The sequence below is a fragment of the Rhinopithecus bieti genome, unplaced genomic scaffold (assembly GCF_001698545.2).
Source record: "Rhinopithecus bieti isolate Rb0 unplaced genomic scaffold, ASM169854v2 scaffold_7414, whole genome shotgun sequence".
Classification (NCBI taxonomy): domain Eukaryota; kingdom Metazoa; phylum Chordata; class Mammalia; order Primates; family Cercopithecidae; genus Rhinopithecus; species Rhinopithecus bieti.
Window position 1 is genome coordinate 580,089 of NW_016806087.1, and position 17,284 is coordinate 597,372.

General features: G+C 37.1%; 1 protein-coding gene across 2 annotated transcripts in view; it reads left to right on the forward strand.

Moving 5' to 3' along the window:
- Positions 1–17,284, forward strand: part of CCDC85A (coiled-coil domain containing 85A) — a 212,292-nt gene that overhangs the window by 177,613 nt on the left and 17,395 nt on the right. Inside the window, exon 4 of one of the 2 annotated variants that reach the window (XM_017874645.1) lies at positions 16,289–16,423. The exons of the other annotated variant lie outside the window; for it this stretch is intronic. Within the exon in view, the coding sequence (XP_017730134.1) occupies positions 16,289–16,423 (135 nt within the window). The remainder of the gene's footprint in view (positions 1–16,288; positions 16,424–17,284) is intronic. 2 annotated transcript variants of the gene reach the window in all.

Sequence of the window (17,284 nt, forward strand, 5' to 3'; positions counted from 1 at the left end):
ATTACAGAAGAAGTGTCAATCTGACTCAAATGCAGCATAGCAAGTAAAGGAATTGGGTATTGTCTTTTCATGACCTAAAATGCCTCTTGCTTGCTACAGAACAACTTGCAAGGCAGGAGTTCTAATGTTTGACAGATAACAAATAACCAATAAACCCAGGACCAGATGGGAGCCATTCTGGACTTATATAAAAGCTGGCTGTAAGAAGGGAGGCTTTTTAATAGCCAAGCTCTATCAATTGTTTGTGACACCCAAGGCAGGGGTGTCTTAATGTCAAAGGGGGATAATTCTTTTAATTTAAGCATTTTCATATGTGATGAAATTTAGTATCTGTAACTACAGAAATGTCATAAGAGGAAAAGATAAAATGCACACTCAGAGATAAATCTAACCAGTACATTTGGTCACAACTAAATTGTGTGGGAATGATTAGTCGTTATGCTTTTGGGTGCTTAGCAAGTATTGAGTGCCAAAAGTTAACAGAAGCTACCATTAAAATTTGGATGAAATATTTCTGACAAAGAGTTTTAAACAAAAGGGCCTTTATCAACTTTGTAGTTTGCAATTTTTTGTTTGGAACAAGCCCCATTCACTTTCTACTCATGTTTCTACCACTCTCCCATTTTAATACATGATTCTTTAATCAGTGAAACTCGCATGCTTTTGTTAGTAAGTTCTCTAAATGGTCAGATAGTTGGTGATGGCAGCCTAGGTTCTTTGCCAATGGAAAAGGGCTTTGGATTTGGGAGGCCGAACCAGGTGGATCACCTGAGATCAGGGGTTCATGACCAGCCTAGCCAACACGGTGAAACCCCATCTGTACTAAAAATACAAAAATTAGCAAGGCATGGTGGCAGACACCTGTAATCCCAGCTAATTGGGAGGCTGAGGCAGGAGAATTGCTTGAAACTGGTATGCGGAGGTTGCAGTGAGCTGAGTTTGTGCCACTGCATTCCAGCCTGGGAGACAGAACAAGACTCCATCTCAAGGGAAAAATAGAAAAGAAAAGGACTTTGGAGAGGTCATTTTAAGATTGAGCCCTAGGCCGGGCACAGTGGCTCACCGCTGTAATCCCAGCACTTGGGGAGGCTGAGGCAGGTGGATCACGAGGTCAGGAGATCAAGACCATCCTGGCTAACATGGTGAAACTCCATCTCTACTGAAAACAAAACAAAACAAAACAAAAAAATAGGCCAGGCGTGGTGATGGGCACCTGTAGTCCCAGCTATTCGGGAGGCTGAGGCAGGAGAATGGCGTGAACCTGGGAAGCGGAGCTTGCAGTGAGCCAAGATTGTACAACTGCACTCAAACCTGGGCAACAGAGCGAGAATCCATCTCAGAAAAAAAAAAAAAAAAAAAAGATTGAGCCCTAAACAGCCACTTGTGAAGATGGTGTCTCATGCAGTCTTCTGGGCATTGATTCATTGATTTTATTGGAGAGGATTCTCTTGGTTGGGAAACCAGTTATACTGAGCTGTTGTCACTTGAAGAAGAGATCAAGATAGGCGTGAGAGCAAGTAGGGACAGCTGCCCTCAAATGTTCACTTAAATACCCACCATGCTCAGGATCTTAATATTGACAAAATTCATCAGAATCAGTCATGAGAGTGTGATAAGACATCTTTCAATTCTAGATAGAAGTATTTTGGGGTAGTTTCTCATGGCTACAGATGATGCCATAATTTATTGGTAATAATTGGTCTTTAAAGCATTTGAAAATATTCAGTGGTTTTATCACATTGATTTTAAATACTTTTATTGCCTTATTAAACTATGTTTTTATTTTAGATATATCTTTTATGTTAATGTTTTTTGAAGGCATGAGTCCTACTGGGTTTTCAGTGTGTGTTCAGTATCTTAAGTCTTTAGGGCCCAAGGAGAGACATTGTAGGTCATGGAAGGGATAGTGTCCATTTCTGTTTTTTTTTTCTTTTTTTTTTCTGCTATGCTCTTTTCTCTTAAATGGTGAGGTTGCAGCCTGAAATGGACCTTTTTTTCTGTGAGAAACAGAGCTTATGCCAGAGCAGGATGGATATTTACAAGCGTCTATAACCCTTACAGTTGGATCTGACTCAGGTTACAGACAGGGCACAGTACAATATGGAGACCAGTGTGTCATCAGTTGCAACCTGGTGCTTTGTTTCTGTTTCAAGCACTAACCATATCCTGAGTATCAGCTGGAGCCCTGGATACTGGCCCAGCATTGAGTCCATCTTGATGATGATTCCCATTCTGACCCCCCATGGTTATTCTATTTTGCAGGTGAGAGAATGTCACCTATTAATGGGCAGAGGCAATGTTTGTGTCCAGATTTTCTGTTACCTCTGGTCTAGTATTTCTGTTTTGCTCAGACTTGTCATGTGACACTTGTGCATCTCTTGAAGCAAGATAGCTGTGAAAATAACACTACCACCACCATCTCCACCACCATCAGCCAAAACAAGCCTCTGCTGTAGTATTGGCATCTGAATACTATAGATCCCAGGAAACCTGGGCCAAGAAACCTGGTTTAGTTTTTAGTCCATCTGTTTTGATATTTACCACGAGAGTTCATTTCTCTACTAATGTTTTATCCAGTTGGGAAGGTCTTATCCTTTTAGAACTCTTAAGAAATTTCTAGCTTCCAATAAACAGTTACTCAGCAAAGGACATTTGTTTGTTTATCACTTATTTTCCGGTTCATTTAAGCACATTGCCTCCTTCTCCAGAAATGTCCCAGACTATTCCAATCTGTAGTGACTTCTTTATTATCTATAGCAAGGTTGGCAAACTTTTTTGGCAAAAAGCTAGGTAGTAAATATTTTCAAATTTATGGGCCATATGGTCTGCTTCAGTTACTCACATCCTGCCATTGTAGTGTGAGAAGAGCGGGAAACAGCCACAGAGAACATGTATATGAACAGGTGTGGCTGTATTAGGACAAAACTTTATATACGAAATAGGCAGTGGCCTGGATTTAACTCTGGCAGTAGTTTGCTGATCCCTGCTTGATACTAAAATAATTTATTCATCCATGTCTCTGGGTTATCTCTTATATGACTGTCTTTTTTTCTTTCTTTCTTTTTTTTTTTTGAGATGGAGTTTCACTCTTGTTACCCAGGCTGGAGTGCAATGGCGCGATCTTGGCTCACTGCAACCTCCATCTCCCAGATTCAAGCGATTCTTCTGCCTCAGTCTCCCAAGTAGCTGGGATTACAGGCATCTGCCACCATGCCCGACTAATTTTTTGTATTTTTTGTATTTTTTTGTTTTTGTTTTTTGGTAGAGTTGGGGTTTCATTGTGTTGGCCGGGCTGGTCTTGAACTCCTGACCTCAGGCGATCCACCCGCCTCGGCCTCCCAAAGTGCTGGGATTACAGGCCTGAGTATGTTTTCTTTTGTACATAAAGACTTTATACAAATGCTCTTCCTAGTATTTGCTACTTATTTTTGCATTAGTTCAAATTCTTTGTCCTGTCATCCCAAAACCTGCTCTGAGTTACCAGTACTGGGATTTGAAGTGTGCTGTGATTTAACTAGTGTTAGTTGAGCAAGAGGCAAGGTATTTTTTTCTAATTAATCTCTTAGCTTTAGGCTGAGAACTTTTTGGAGACCAGGATGCTTGCATTTGACTTGAAAAGGGAAGATCCTCCCATATAGAAGGGACAATTTTTGTGATATCGTCGAATAGGAAATTTGTACTTTTCTGAAACATATGTCTATGGTGATTGTAGGTACCCTTTAGTGAGTGATTGATTATATTACTTTTGTGTCCTGGCGATCTCTTCCCTATCTTAGAGAGATTGGTAAGAAACTAACATGGTACAGGCTTATCTTTGAAATAGATACCACATAGGCAGCAGCTTGGAAAGAACATGAATTTCTATATACACCTTCACAGACAAGTGAAATGCTAAATCTGTGTTTTTCGATGGATGAAGAAAACCATTTCTGGCTAAGGAGGAGTCAGAAGTCAATCTCCCTTTTCTCTTAAGTGAAGGTACTTCATGAAAAAAGGAGAAACTTGCAGAAAAAAGTAGGAAGTAAGTGAATTCTGCATTTTTCAGTTTCTTCATATTAATATTCTCCTTTCACATGATCTTTGTCATATATGTGGGTTTTAGTCATTATACATGTGTTCTTGTAAAGGAAAGGTGAAGGTGTTTTGGTTGGCTGTTTCTGCAGCATCTCTTCATTGGGAATCTGCAAGGTGCTTTCGAAAGGACAGAGGAGAACAAAGGCTAGTTCACATCTTCACCATGTTTTCTGTGGGTCAGGACAAGACTTAGTGGAAAGTGAGAAGAATCCTCACTTACTTGTCCTTTTCCCCAGGACCGATTGACATCAGAAGAGCCAAATGGTGGAAGAGAGCTTAAAAAGATTAGCCAGTTTGATGTTCACATTGTATGCTATAAATACATGTAATTACTATTGGTCAATTAAATATAAAATAAACTTTTTTAAAAAAAGATTAACCAAATACATTCACAATGCTTGGTCAGTGACTGATGTCAACCTAGCAATTTTCAAGCCTCTCTGTAGCACTTAATGTTTTCAGAATGCTTTGCAATCAAACTTATTAGTCTCCCTTCACAGCTACCATGTGAAGCTAATTGATAGGCCTCTCCATTTTAGCGTTGAGGACAAGTGACTTGCTGAGGGTCAGGCAGTGAGTGGTTTATGGAGCTCATTAGTCTCTGGGTTATTTCTCTCTTGAGTTACCAAAAATGCTTTTCATTTTTTTTTTAAAGACATCTCTAACCAGCCTTGGGGAACTTACTACTGGTTAACCAGATTGTTTTTCAGGATAATACTATTGCAAAAATTCTAGTTTTTAAGTTTCTTTTAAAATTTTGCCTTTCCTAACACTTTACAGTGTCACTCTTCAGAACTTTTCTGTTAACTTTTCAGAAAGTTTTGACTGTATGTGTTGAGGGTTACCTTTACCTGAGTAATGCCCTCAAAATTTTGGCCATTTTCTTCCTATCACCCAGAGACTTTAGAAAAAAATAGACTGTGTTAAGCAAGAAGCCTTAGTTTGTGACAATAGTTGTGGTCAAAGTTTGTATGGAGAGATGAGATGAAACCATTTTTTATTCCAGTTACTTCTGCTCTCTATTATCCCCAGAATCTCTTATAGGCTAAACAGAAGCAGTGACCTCACTATTTGGAATGAGAAAGGTTAACATTTATTGTTGGTTTGGTACAGGAATATTTATTCAGTGGTAGATAATTAGTGGGCTTCCACTGCTTTTCTTAGCACAAGCAAAACATCCCTTAAAAATAGGGAGTAGAATTTCTGTAGGTCATGGAAGGCTGATGGCTTGCATTGGCCATTCGTTTAATCTTTCACCCCTTGTGTCTTTTTTGAGCATCTCTTATATACAGATACTGTTTGAGAATACAGTCTTGAATAAGAGAGTTAAGGCCTCTGTCTCATGCAGCTTATATTTTAGTAGCTGGATTATTATCTTTAAAACCATAAATATATAATACATTACCCAAAAGAGGTAATCACTGTGAAGAAAACAAAAGCAGGGCATAGAATAAGAGAGTGACTAGAGTAGGAGGATATTTAGGAAAGGCCTTTCATCTGAGGAGACTTGAGTAAAGGAAGTATGGCATGGAAAATAATATTTCTGGAAGTGGGAACTGCAAGGATAGAAGCCTTAATTAGGAATCAGCTAGACACAGGTTCAGAAACAGGAACAAGGCCAATGTGACTGGAACAGAGTGGGTAAAATGGAGAATAAAAGGAGATGAAGTTGGAGAAACAGGAAGACCCTGTGTGCCCTGTTGACCAAGCTCAAGCATGTGGATTTGGATGTGAGTTGATGGAAGGCTAAATTGGAGGATTTGGGCAGGGATGTGATATCATCAATTCACATTTTTGAAGGATCACTCTCCATGTTGGGTAAAGACCAGACTAAAGAAGGTAGAGACAGGGAGAGGGGACATTGGTACACTCATTAGGGAGCTAGCTTGGTAGTCTAAGAGAGCTGACAGTGGCTTGAACTCAGTGATAGGGCAGAGATGGTGAGGAGGGGTTAGATTCACAGCGTGTTTTTAAGTAGAGCTAAGAGTGCTTAATGACAGATGGGATGTGGACTGTAAAGGAAAGGGACTGCATGTAGCTTCACAGGTTGGGTACTGACAGCCCCAGAAGGAACAATTCACAGAGACTATGCAGTGAATGGCAACCCAGGGATGGTACGAGTGTCAACCCTGGGAAGAATTGAGGATGACTCCTTGGATTTTGATCTCAGCAATCATATGATTGGTGGTGCTGTTTACTGAGATAGGCAAGACTGGGAGGAACAGGTTAGGAGGTACAGGGGAATCAAGTTCTATTTTGGACATAGTCAATTTGAGGTGTTGTACATCAAGAAGGAGATGTCACATAGAGTTGGATGTGAGCTATCAGAGCTGGAGATAAAGAATTGGGAAGAACGAAATATATATATATTATATATATATATAAACTATGAGACTGAATTCCCATTCTTGTCAATGAATGTTGAGGAAAAAAAGAGAAGAGGTTTGTGGGCTGTATCCTGGACACTCCAAGATTTAAAGAGAGGAGCCAAATGTGAACTGCAAAGAGAGACCCAATTAGCTTTTTTTTTTTTTTTTTTTTTTTTTCTTTTAAGATGAAGTCTCACTCTGCCACCCAGGCTGGAGTGCAGTGGTGTGATCTCAGCTCACTGCAACCTCCGCAACCCAGGTTCAAGTGATTCTCCTTCCTCAGCCTCCCAAGTAGCTGGGATTACAGGCCTGTGCCACCACACCCGGCTAATTTGTGTATTTTTTTAGTGGAGACTAGGTTTTGCCATGTTATCCAGGCTGGTCTCGAACTCCTGACTTCAGGTGATCTGTCCCCTGGGCCTCCCAAAGTGCTTACTTTGGGATTACAGGTGTGAGCCACCGCTCCCAGTCCTATTTAGCTTTTTTAGTCTCCCAGGGTTACAGATGATTTAGGAACTTACTTCAATGGACTGACTCTGCAAAGATGTTTTATATTTTGTTTTAACTCTGTGTGCCCTAGACTTATCCTTTTGAATATGATTCAGTTAAATGAGTGTATATATAGTTTGAATAAAAAAATCTTGTTTTCCATCGTAATTTTTTTTTGTAAGAAGGTAGGTCACAGATAAACATATATTTAAAATCTCTTTATTTTCTTCCTTCCTAGTAAGAACTGGTTTGTGACAATAAGAGCTCATGCTTCCATGATGCTTCCTTTTGTGCTTTGATGATGGTCTCGCTGATGGTGGATTTCATTTTTTCCTGCCAGAGATTTTACTACTACCAAGTATGCAGAAGCCACGCTGCCCAGATTCATTTTGGCTACTCTCATTTTTGTAAACATTTAAGCATAAGATCATTGCTAATGCTCCATGATAGATCTTTCAGCAGGTGGCATGGGTGGACCTACAGCCTAATGGGTAGTTGTGCTTGTTTGTATTATTGTATGTATCCTAGAGAGGTAGCTGTGCTTGTAAGAAACTGACTCTTCTTGCTTCTCTATTAACATCTTTCTTGTCTTGACCTTCCTATTTTGCATGGGAGCTTCACATACTAGAAGACTGATCGAAGAACTTAAGACCCTTCTTTTTGCCAAAGCTAGGGCAGCAAACACTACCTCACAGTGGAATATTTCTTAGTCAACCCAGCAAAGATTTATTTTAAGTCACTGTTTAGTTCCTGGGGCTCTAGCTCTGTGCATGTGTTCCACTGGGCCCTGATAGCATGCTGAGGTGTTTAACACAATTATTAATTGGCTCTGGTCTGCAAGTCAGATGCAACATTAATTAGCATTACTTATTTGCCATTGCATCCATACTGACAATTCAGTTCCATGCCCTTACACTCTCTGTCCTACTTGTGCTTTCCTTTTCTCCCTTTTAAAAAATAAGCCCTAAACCTGAAAGTATTCAGATACGTTCTCAACAGCAATGCCATAACCGTTAACTCTTTAATACCAGCCTGATTGAAAAGCAATTTAGAAGTATCAGTCTTTTTCTGTAGGAATTTCAGTGTTTCTCACTGGGAGTTCTATAGTTAATAAAAGTCAAGTATTAAGCACATAGACTCATTGCCTAGAAGCGGTTGCCTATGTTTCCTAGGTATTGTTTAACAGCCTCTTTTTTCTTTTTTTCAACCAGGCCTTCATTGTTATTCTTTGTCTGCTGTCACTCTGGCTGCAGAGACACTAGGTGTTGGCTGTCTTAGCCCTTTAAAAAGATATTAATTCTTTTCTTCCTGGAGTTTGCCCTTTGTAATTTTGTAAAAGGCATCCTACTAACCTTCTGTAATTACTTTTATTTCATTTTATTTTTTCTGGGAACTATATTTCTGTATCTGTAAGTTTCACCTGGAGGAACAGGTATTTCAAAATTACTTTCTTTTCCTTCCAATAACATTTTATTGTTTGCAGAGATATTTTCATTAGTGATACAGTGAGCACTGCATGAAGTTAAAATCATTTAAAATTTAAATGTTTTGCAAACTCTCTTATTTCACATGTCAGAAGAAAACCTTTTGGAGGGTATTTGTGACAAAGAGTGCTTCAGGGCTTTGCATTATTAATCACCTCTTTGATCTTGATTTTAAAAATCTGATGAAGGAGTTAGATCTGTTACTTCCCCCAGTATTTTCTATCCTGGTTAATAGCATGGCCATTTAGTACCTAACCAGAAAGCTGATAGTCATCCTGGATAACTCCTTCAACCTCGCTACCTACATTCAGATAGACATTAAAGCTCATAGGGTCTTGCCCTCTAATCCATCAATATTGTCCTTTTAATTTCTTCTGCTATTTTTCAGTGTAGGCAATAAGCAATATTTTTTCCCTTCAAATATTTTGTTGATCTCCTAATTGGAACTTCCTCTCAGCTAGTCTGGCCCCTCCCAAATCATTCTCCACACTATTACCAGATCAATCTGTCCACCACCAATCAGTTCCTGTTACATCTGTGGCTCCACATAGAATAAATTTCAAATCCTTCTTACGGCATGGGAGATTTCCCATGCGACTCCTGCATGTCATGTCATACTCAGCTCTTGCTACTCTGGGCCTCACATCCTGTGCTCACATCCTTCAACTACAGGAAGATAGAACTAATTTTCTTTTCCTGAACATGTCAGCAACCTAAGACTTTAGGTTCTCTGAATTGAAGCTGCTTACCACATCCACTGTGACTCCAAAGACATCATTCTCAGCCATTATTTGGCATAATAAATGAGGGGTGTGTGAATTAATATTACTTTCATTTGTTTTTTAGGATAGACACACATTTTATGTAATGATTGCAGCCACAGTTATGTACCTAGAGTGGAAAAGGTCAAATGAGCACAGAGCTGATGTTAATCTGGTGTGTAGTAGTTCATCTGTATTAGTTATTAATATTTACATGCTTATAATCCAATTCCTTTGAAGGCTGCTGAGCCATTCCAACCAACCTGACCCTCCCTAGGATCATATGGATCTCGCTGCAACCCAGGAGCTAAAGAATGAGTGCATAGACTAGAAGGAGACTTCTGGGACCCAAAGAAAGAAAAATCACTCTGGGGTATAAATTACTGAAAACATTACCAGGCCCACAGTTAGTATCTTTAAAAAACCTTTTTTTACATTGATAGATAAAATTATGTCTTTACTGTGTACAACATGATGTTTTAAAGTATATACACATTGTGGAATGACTTAATACAGCTAATTAATGTCTACATCACTTCACATAGTTATTTTTGGGTGAGAACACTTTACATCCACTTTCTTAGCATTTTTCAAGAATGCAATATATTATTAACTATAGTCACCATGCTGTACAGTAGATCACTTGAAATTATTCCTCCTGTCTAACTGAAATGTTGTATCCTTTGATATTTCCTTCTCCTTCCCAATCTTCCCAACTCCTGGTAACCACCTTTCTCTAAGTAGAAATCAACTTTGTTAGATTTTGTATATGAGTGCAATCATGCAATATTTATCTTTCTGTGCCCGATGTTTTTCATTTAGTGTAATGTCCTCCAGGTTCATCCATGTTGTGACAAGTGACAGGATTTCCTTCGTTTTTTAGGCTGAATAAGTATTCTGTCATATATAGATAGCACATTTTCTTTATTCATCCATTCACAGACACTTAGGTTGTTTTCGTATCTTGGCTGTTATGACTAATGCTGCACTTAACATGGGAGTGCAGATATCTCTTTGACACACTGATTTTGTTTAATTTTAATGTATACCCAGTAGTGGGGTTGTTGAATCATATAGTAGTCCTACTTGTAATTTTTTGAAGAACCTTCATACTGTTTTCCATAATAGCTATACTTATTTACATTCCCACTAGCAGTGTGCAAGGGTTCCCCTCTCTCCATATTCTTGCCAAGATATCTTTTGTCTTTTTGATAATAGTCGTTTTAAAAGGCATGTGGTGATACCTCATTGTGGTTTTAATTTGCATTTTCTCTTGATTAGAGAATTTTCAGAATTTTGCATATATCCCTTTGCTATTTTGTGTCTTCTTTTAAAGAAATGTCTATTCAGGTCCTTTACTCATTTTTCAATTGGGTTGTTTCCTTGCTATTGAGATGTTTGAGTTATTTCTATATTTTGGATGTTCACCTAGCATTTTAGGAGCTCAGATTAGCCAATTTTAGTAATCTTTTAATGGACAGCACTTAGGGTAGTCCTAACATGGTAGGAGCTTAGTGATTGAGAGCTGTTATATCAAAAACACACCCTCAAGAAGTCCTCTGCCCGCCGAGGAGTCTGTACTTAGGCTACAACCCTTCACCACGTGTGATGGAGAGAGTAGTCGCCTCCCGGTCCAGATTTCTCCTTCTTATTTCTTTTATCTTTTATAATTTAATCTCTCTTTTATCTTTTTATCTATTTAATCTTTCACGATTGTCTGATAATGCTGTCATTGACACTGAGATGTTTCATGTGTCAAGGCCCCCACTTCTATTTGCTGGCAATTTTATTCTTTCCTAATGTGACTGCTTCAAGTTAAGTGCAGAATCTTTGCCCAGCAAATTGTTAAGGAAGCTTTATGATCTTCCATAATTTCCACAGAGCCCCTTCTGCCGATTGTATTCTCTATGTGAGATTGGTGTCACGATTTTCTGGGTACTGTAGCATACTGTATGTCTCTATCTCAAGAACTCTTTCCTTTGGACCACTGCCCTGTGGCTGCCCACAGCGTATCCTCTTTCTGCTAGTGTTGTTACAGTAGGATGATATGGGTATTTTCAATTCTGTTTCTTTTGTTAGAATAATTTCTTATTTGGGGGTGGAAACGTGGCCGCCTTTATACTTAGACCACTTGAGGGCTGAAGCTTAAGGAGTTTCCTTCTAAATCCTTTCAAGCTCCAAATCCTGTGGGCAACATGTCCTCATATGCAAAATCTGCTGTAGAGCTGTCACCAGAAATTTTTCCTTTGCAATCTCCCAACATAGTTCTCTTTCTCTAAATCAGGGTTTCTCAACCTCAGCTATAGTGACATTTTGGGCTAGATAATCCTTTCTTTGTGAGGGGACTGTCCTGTGCATTTAAAGATATTTGGCAACATCCTTGGCCTCTACCCAGTAAATGCCAGTAGAAACTGCATAGTTTTGACAAGTAAAAATGTCTGCAGGCATTTTTGCCAAATGTTTTCTCTTGGGGGCCAAATCACCCCCACCCCTGTTGAGAACTGACACTCTCAATAATAAACATGTGGACATAAATTGACAAGTTATAAAATATGTTGACAAGCAAAGCAAAAACATTCATGATAAGGACAGCAAATGCTGATAGAGCACTTACGTGGGCCAGACACTGTTTTAAGAGCTCTTTCCATGTAAATTTCCAAACCCATAGAGTGACTGTACCATTTTACCATTATTATTTACACTTTATAGATGAGGAAACTAAGGCATGGAAAGGTCATATAGCTTGTCCAAAGTCATGCAGCTCATAAGTGTCAGATCAAGAATTTAAACTCAGGCACTGCAATCCTGGAGTCTACGATTGGAACTCACTGTGTTTCTCTTTCAACAACAATTTGTTGGAATAGGTATCTATATGCCATTGCATGCAATATCACCTCTGATAGTTACTAAGTTAATGTTTATTAAGTGAATAAATGAATGACTATACATCCAGGGAATTACTTATTATTTTAAATCAGCATTGAATAGATTCTTTAGTTAATTTAAGTGAAAAATGCACTTTTCTTTGGATATAACCAACTAAATATTATCATTAGAGTAAGGCAAGAGGATCTTAGCATTTCTAAGCCTATGCACAAGAATCTCTTGGAAAGGGTTTGCCAAGGTGACCTTTAAAGTCTCTTCCAATCAGAGCTTCTATTTATATGCTAGGACAGTTTTACAATATGTGAGAATGAAGATTGGCCAGACTGAACAAAATATTATTTCCCTGATTAGATTAAGCAAAGCATCTGCCTTGCCCTGTAATAATTGAAAACTGAATTTATCCTCCCCCTGAAACTAGGCATACACACTGATGAGGTATTAAGCATTGTATGATAGTTTAACCAAGTTCAGGAGTTATAAAAAATTAAGCATCTTTAAGTAACAGAAAACCACTTTAGCTGATCAATCTTCAGGCTTCCATAGTTGGCCTTCTATAGTGAATGAGAGGGCTGGGCTCTCAAATTTGTTATAAGTGCATTACATCTGATTTATATCAAAGTGAGAAACTATTTTATGTAACACTACAATATTACTCTATTGAATGTGATTTTTAGTCAATTGGAAATATTTATATAGTGCATATATATTTTTATATATACACATACATATGTACATATATGTATATGTATATGTTCAATAAGAAACCCAGTATATTTGTTTTCTATTTTTCTGGTGTGCAAACAAAACTTTTTTTTAAGAAGAATTTTCATTGAATTAAAAAATTTCCTTGAGTTCATTACTAATGAAAACATTTTAAAGGATTTCTCTAGCAGCTTTATTTTTTAGGTAATTTTCCCTATTGCAGAGATCACACATCAAATTCTGAGTGATCATCATTTTGTGATTCATGTATTTTAGATAACATGTAATATTAGACATTTCTTAGTGTTTTTTATTATTTCTATGAGGAACAGTAACACTTAATTCATGCAAATTTGAGAAAAGAAACATGACTGTAAAAAAGTTAAATGGTCTTTTTTTTGCAAAATTGGTTTTTGTTTCCTTCATTTCCATATATAACTCATTGTGAGCAATAAGGGAAAGATAAACTATAGTGCCTTAGAGAACCTTGTGCATCTTTAAATAAATAGATGAGAACTCTTTGTTATTAGAATGGTCATAGTTTGAAGAGAAAATGTTGCAGATGTTGTTGAAAACTTCATATTGATTTCATGTTTAAGTACAGATAATTTTATACCCTGTTGAAGTTTGAAGAACTAACCAGAATCTGATCCCGAAAGTCGTGAGGACTAAAGGCTCTGACTCATGCTAAACCCATGCAAATGCCCATATGTGATTTCATTTGCCCATCTTTATGCCTTTCAAAGTCAGCAAGGTAAAAGTCTTCAAGTCAGGCTGACTTCTTCTTCTTCTTAGCTTAAAACATAGGTCACTTTATACTTTCTTTATTACTGAGGTTTCCAACAAATAGTTCTTGGGGACTTTTTCTATTCATTGTTCAAGAGGAACATTTATGTGTGTCTGAAGTTTGCTGAGATGCCTGGTGAGTCAGAAGTACAGTTTGGATTTCCCTCTTTTTCTTCCTTTCAGTACTTGATTTTCACTTTTCCCTCCTCCTCACAAATTTTCATTTTCTGAAAAACTCTACACTATTACCTCTATAGAAGTTTCCAGAGTTTTCAAGGAATAAAACTATTGACTATAGTAGAGTTATAGTGAAACTTAAAAGACTCAGTGATTCATAATTCTTCATATTCTTTTATGATTTCTTTGAGTACTTACCACAGAGTAAGTAATCTACAATTTACTTCCCACACAATGGGAGTGTTAAGGTCATTCAGGAATTGTTTTTCACAAGCTTGGAAGTTTAGAAAACTACAGAAAACAAAACTAAGCAAAACAGAATTCTTCAGAAAATAGGAAGTGACAGTCTTAACACTGTTTGGAATTGTTCTTCCAATTAGTGACCGGAATCTGAGTTCCATTTTGAGCCCCAAAGTTGCCAGAAACAAGTTTAATGACTGAATTACTGAAGGCTTCTTATGTTTTATGAATCTGTCTTCAGAAAACACCATGATTGGCAATTGTAGGCCTGGTGAAACATCAAGCCTTCATTAGTCTATAAATACCATTTTGATGTAGTTTATTTGAAAGTCAAAGATGATGGCTAGCCCAGAACACATTTTTCTATATACCTACATTAAAAAAAAAATGTGCCGACATGGGAAGAAAGTTAATTAATCCTGGTTCTAAAAGAGTACTTTTTCCTTTAAAATGGTTGTATCGTCAGTTTATTCTTCCACAAAGATCTGGACCCTGTTTATTGTCCCCATTATAAGATTAATAATACTATGAAATACATATTTAATATGTTTTAAAGGAACATTTTACAATACTTAAAGTATAGCTATTGTTTTATGTAATATCTACTTTCTGAAAGTTGGAAATGATTGTGAATTCTCGACATAGTAGCTAAATGGTGCTCTTGCCAGCTGGCTTCCAAGTGGGCATAGATCCTACCTTAGATTTCATGGGTATGATGATAAGCTTTGTTACAATGGAGAGGCATTGGGATTTAGCCTTGCTATACATTAAGAAAGAATGAAAGTAGAATTCCTATATGTTTTACTCAGTTGTTAAATCCAAAAAGGATAAGATCTGAGAGGTGCATGTTATGGAAATAATCAAATTCAGATAGTAGATCTCCTTATTTGTAAAAATAACTATAAAATTTGCATTACTCATTAATGATCATCTGAGAAATAGAACTATGCAGATTGGGGTGGGAGGTGAGTATTAAGCTGTGAACCATATTATAAATTTTTGGAGATAATTCTTTTGATGATGGAAACAAATAAGATGCTACACATGGAATAATTATCAAAAGAGCAATGTTCAAATTAATGTTGCTATGATGAAATTAACATTATGACCCAAGTGCAAATATATAATTGCCTCTGTTATATGTGAGAAATAGAGTATGTGTGACTTATTTGATAGGTAACTGGTGCCAATTTAATAGGTTGAGAAAAGAGTTTTGTGAGTACCAACTACTGGTCATTATTTCTTCTCTTTCTTACTTCACTTAAGACAAGACCGTTGTGCATTTTCTTTCTTCAACCTCCAAAAGTTAGAGAAGAGTGAAAATTGGACCAGTACTATTCAGATATAGAGCACTAACTTCAAAAAAAAAAAAATGAATTGATGAGAACTAAAATTTTATGTCCTTATTTTCAGTCTTCTAAAGTCAACCTCAACATTTAGGCACAAGAATTTTGGGACCATTTTGTGGATTTTATTTTTAATAATTTAAATTATTAAAATTATTTTCTTATTCTATGGGACATAATATTCTTAGTTATAGGTCTTAGTGAAAGTTGGCAGGAGAGGAAATCATGTTCCAATAAGTTCATTTTGTTTCTGATCATTTTAATAGGATTCTATAGTTTGGTGATGGAAAAGCTAAAATTAAGGACCTTTTCTTTTCATTTCAATTATGTGATGTCTCTAGTTCTAATAAATACAAAAAATTTTAGTTAACTTATTAATAGAAAGTTTGATAATTATGTAGATTTTCTATGTAAAATATTTATTTTACTGCAGTGATGACCTCTTAGCTGATTACATACTCTTCAATATGCAAAAATTTTGTTAAAAATTTGGTGCAGTTTCAATTTTCTGAGTACTATTGAATATGTATACCCAAATTGCACTTCTTAACAAAAGAGCATAGTGCTGCCAATTGTATTTCAAATAACTTTTGTTAAGTTCTGAAGTTATGTAGTTTATTTCTATATAATAGCCAGGTAAAACATATTATTATTTTATGCTGGTAAAACCCATAAAATAAAGTTGTTTAAGTAGCTTCAAGTTTTTTCTGTAATTTTGACTTTATCATCTACTTTTTGATAGAATTGATAATGTAGTTATATGTTTACCAGAAACTTAAATCAGGATTAGGTCTAATATATAGGACTTTAGATTGTTTTTATTTTTATTTTTTCCCTAGCTACAGGTGCATGTTACAGCTTGCCATTGTGGTCATTGTGGTTCATCTCATTAAGCTTCATGTTCTATCTGCTTTCTTGAGACTTGGGAAACAGTATTTTTCTGAGTGATTGTACCATATTGTTCCAAATATAAGGCCAGCCAGAATAGAAGGCAACCTCCAACTAGAAACAGCTCAAATATGGAGAAAGGCTGGGGGCCCAGAGCCCGGCGGGTCTTGCAGTGGTGGCAAGGGTGCCGAGGAATAGGACGATGCCTGCCCACTCTCCCGGTGAGTGAAGATGAGTCAGCTGGATGCATTTGCTTGTGCATAACCAGATGACTTCTGTTGCTAGAGAAAAAGTTATACTGGGGGGTAGAAAACAAGTTCATACACATGAAAGAAAGTTGTATGTCTAAGTCTGGGGAGGGAGGATGGGAGTAGAATTTTTCACCTCCTAAACAGTTTTCTTGTTTTCCCCCCCACATATGGGGGTGAAAGTGGAGCAACCTCATGCAGGAGAGAAGAACAAAGGTACCCTGGACATTTCATGATAAAAGGAGTTTAGGTCAGTGGTCTTGAAAATCATATGCCTCTAGACAAGCTCAGAAAAGTACTCCTTTGCCCTTTAAAATTGTCTACTGACAGAGGTGATGCATGCACTGTGTGTTCATGTGTAGCTTGAAAACAAGCCACTCAATCTGGAAGTCACATTTCCAGTTTTAGTAAGATTTTTTCTCTTTTTAAATTCCCTGTTTGGCTCAGTAGCATATATTTTGAAATAGTTCAGTGAAATTATATTAGTCAACTGAGAGTATATGTAAATTGAACCCTCATAATTCTCCAAATATTGGTCTGATTCCACTAAGTGCATAGAAAACTAACCTTTTATTTTGTAGTACTAAATGAGATACAATAGAATGAGGTGCTTCATTCTGTTATTGCAATCTAGAACATTATTTAACATCTGTTGGAACTAAACTTCACCAGGCACTTGGTTACCTTTATGGCTTCACAAAAACAAAATAAAATATAAGCCTTGATCTTTCTGGTTGATTTGTAGTCCGTGGCTCCCAAAGCTAGTTTGAAGTATAACTTTCTTCCCTAAATGATGAATTCCCCGCCCCCCCCGCCCCCCCCCCCCATACTCTA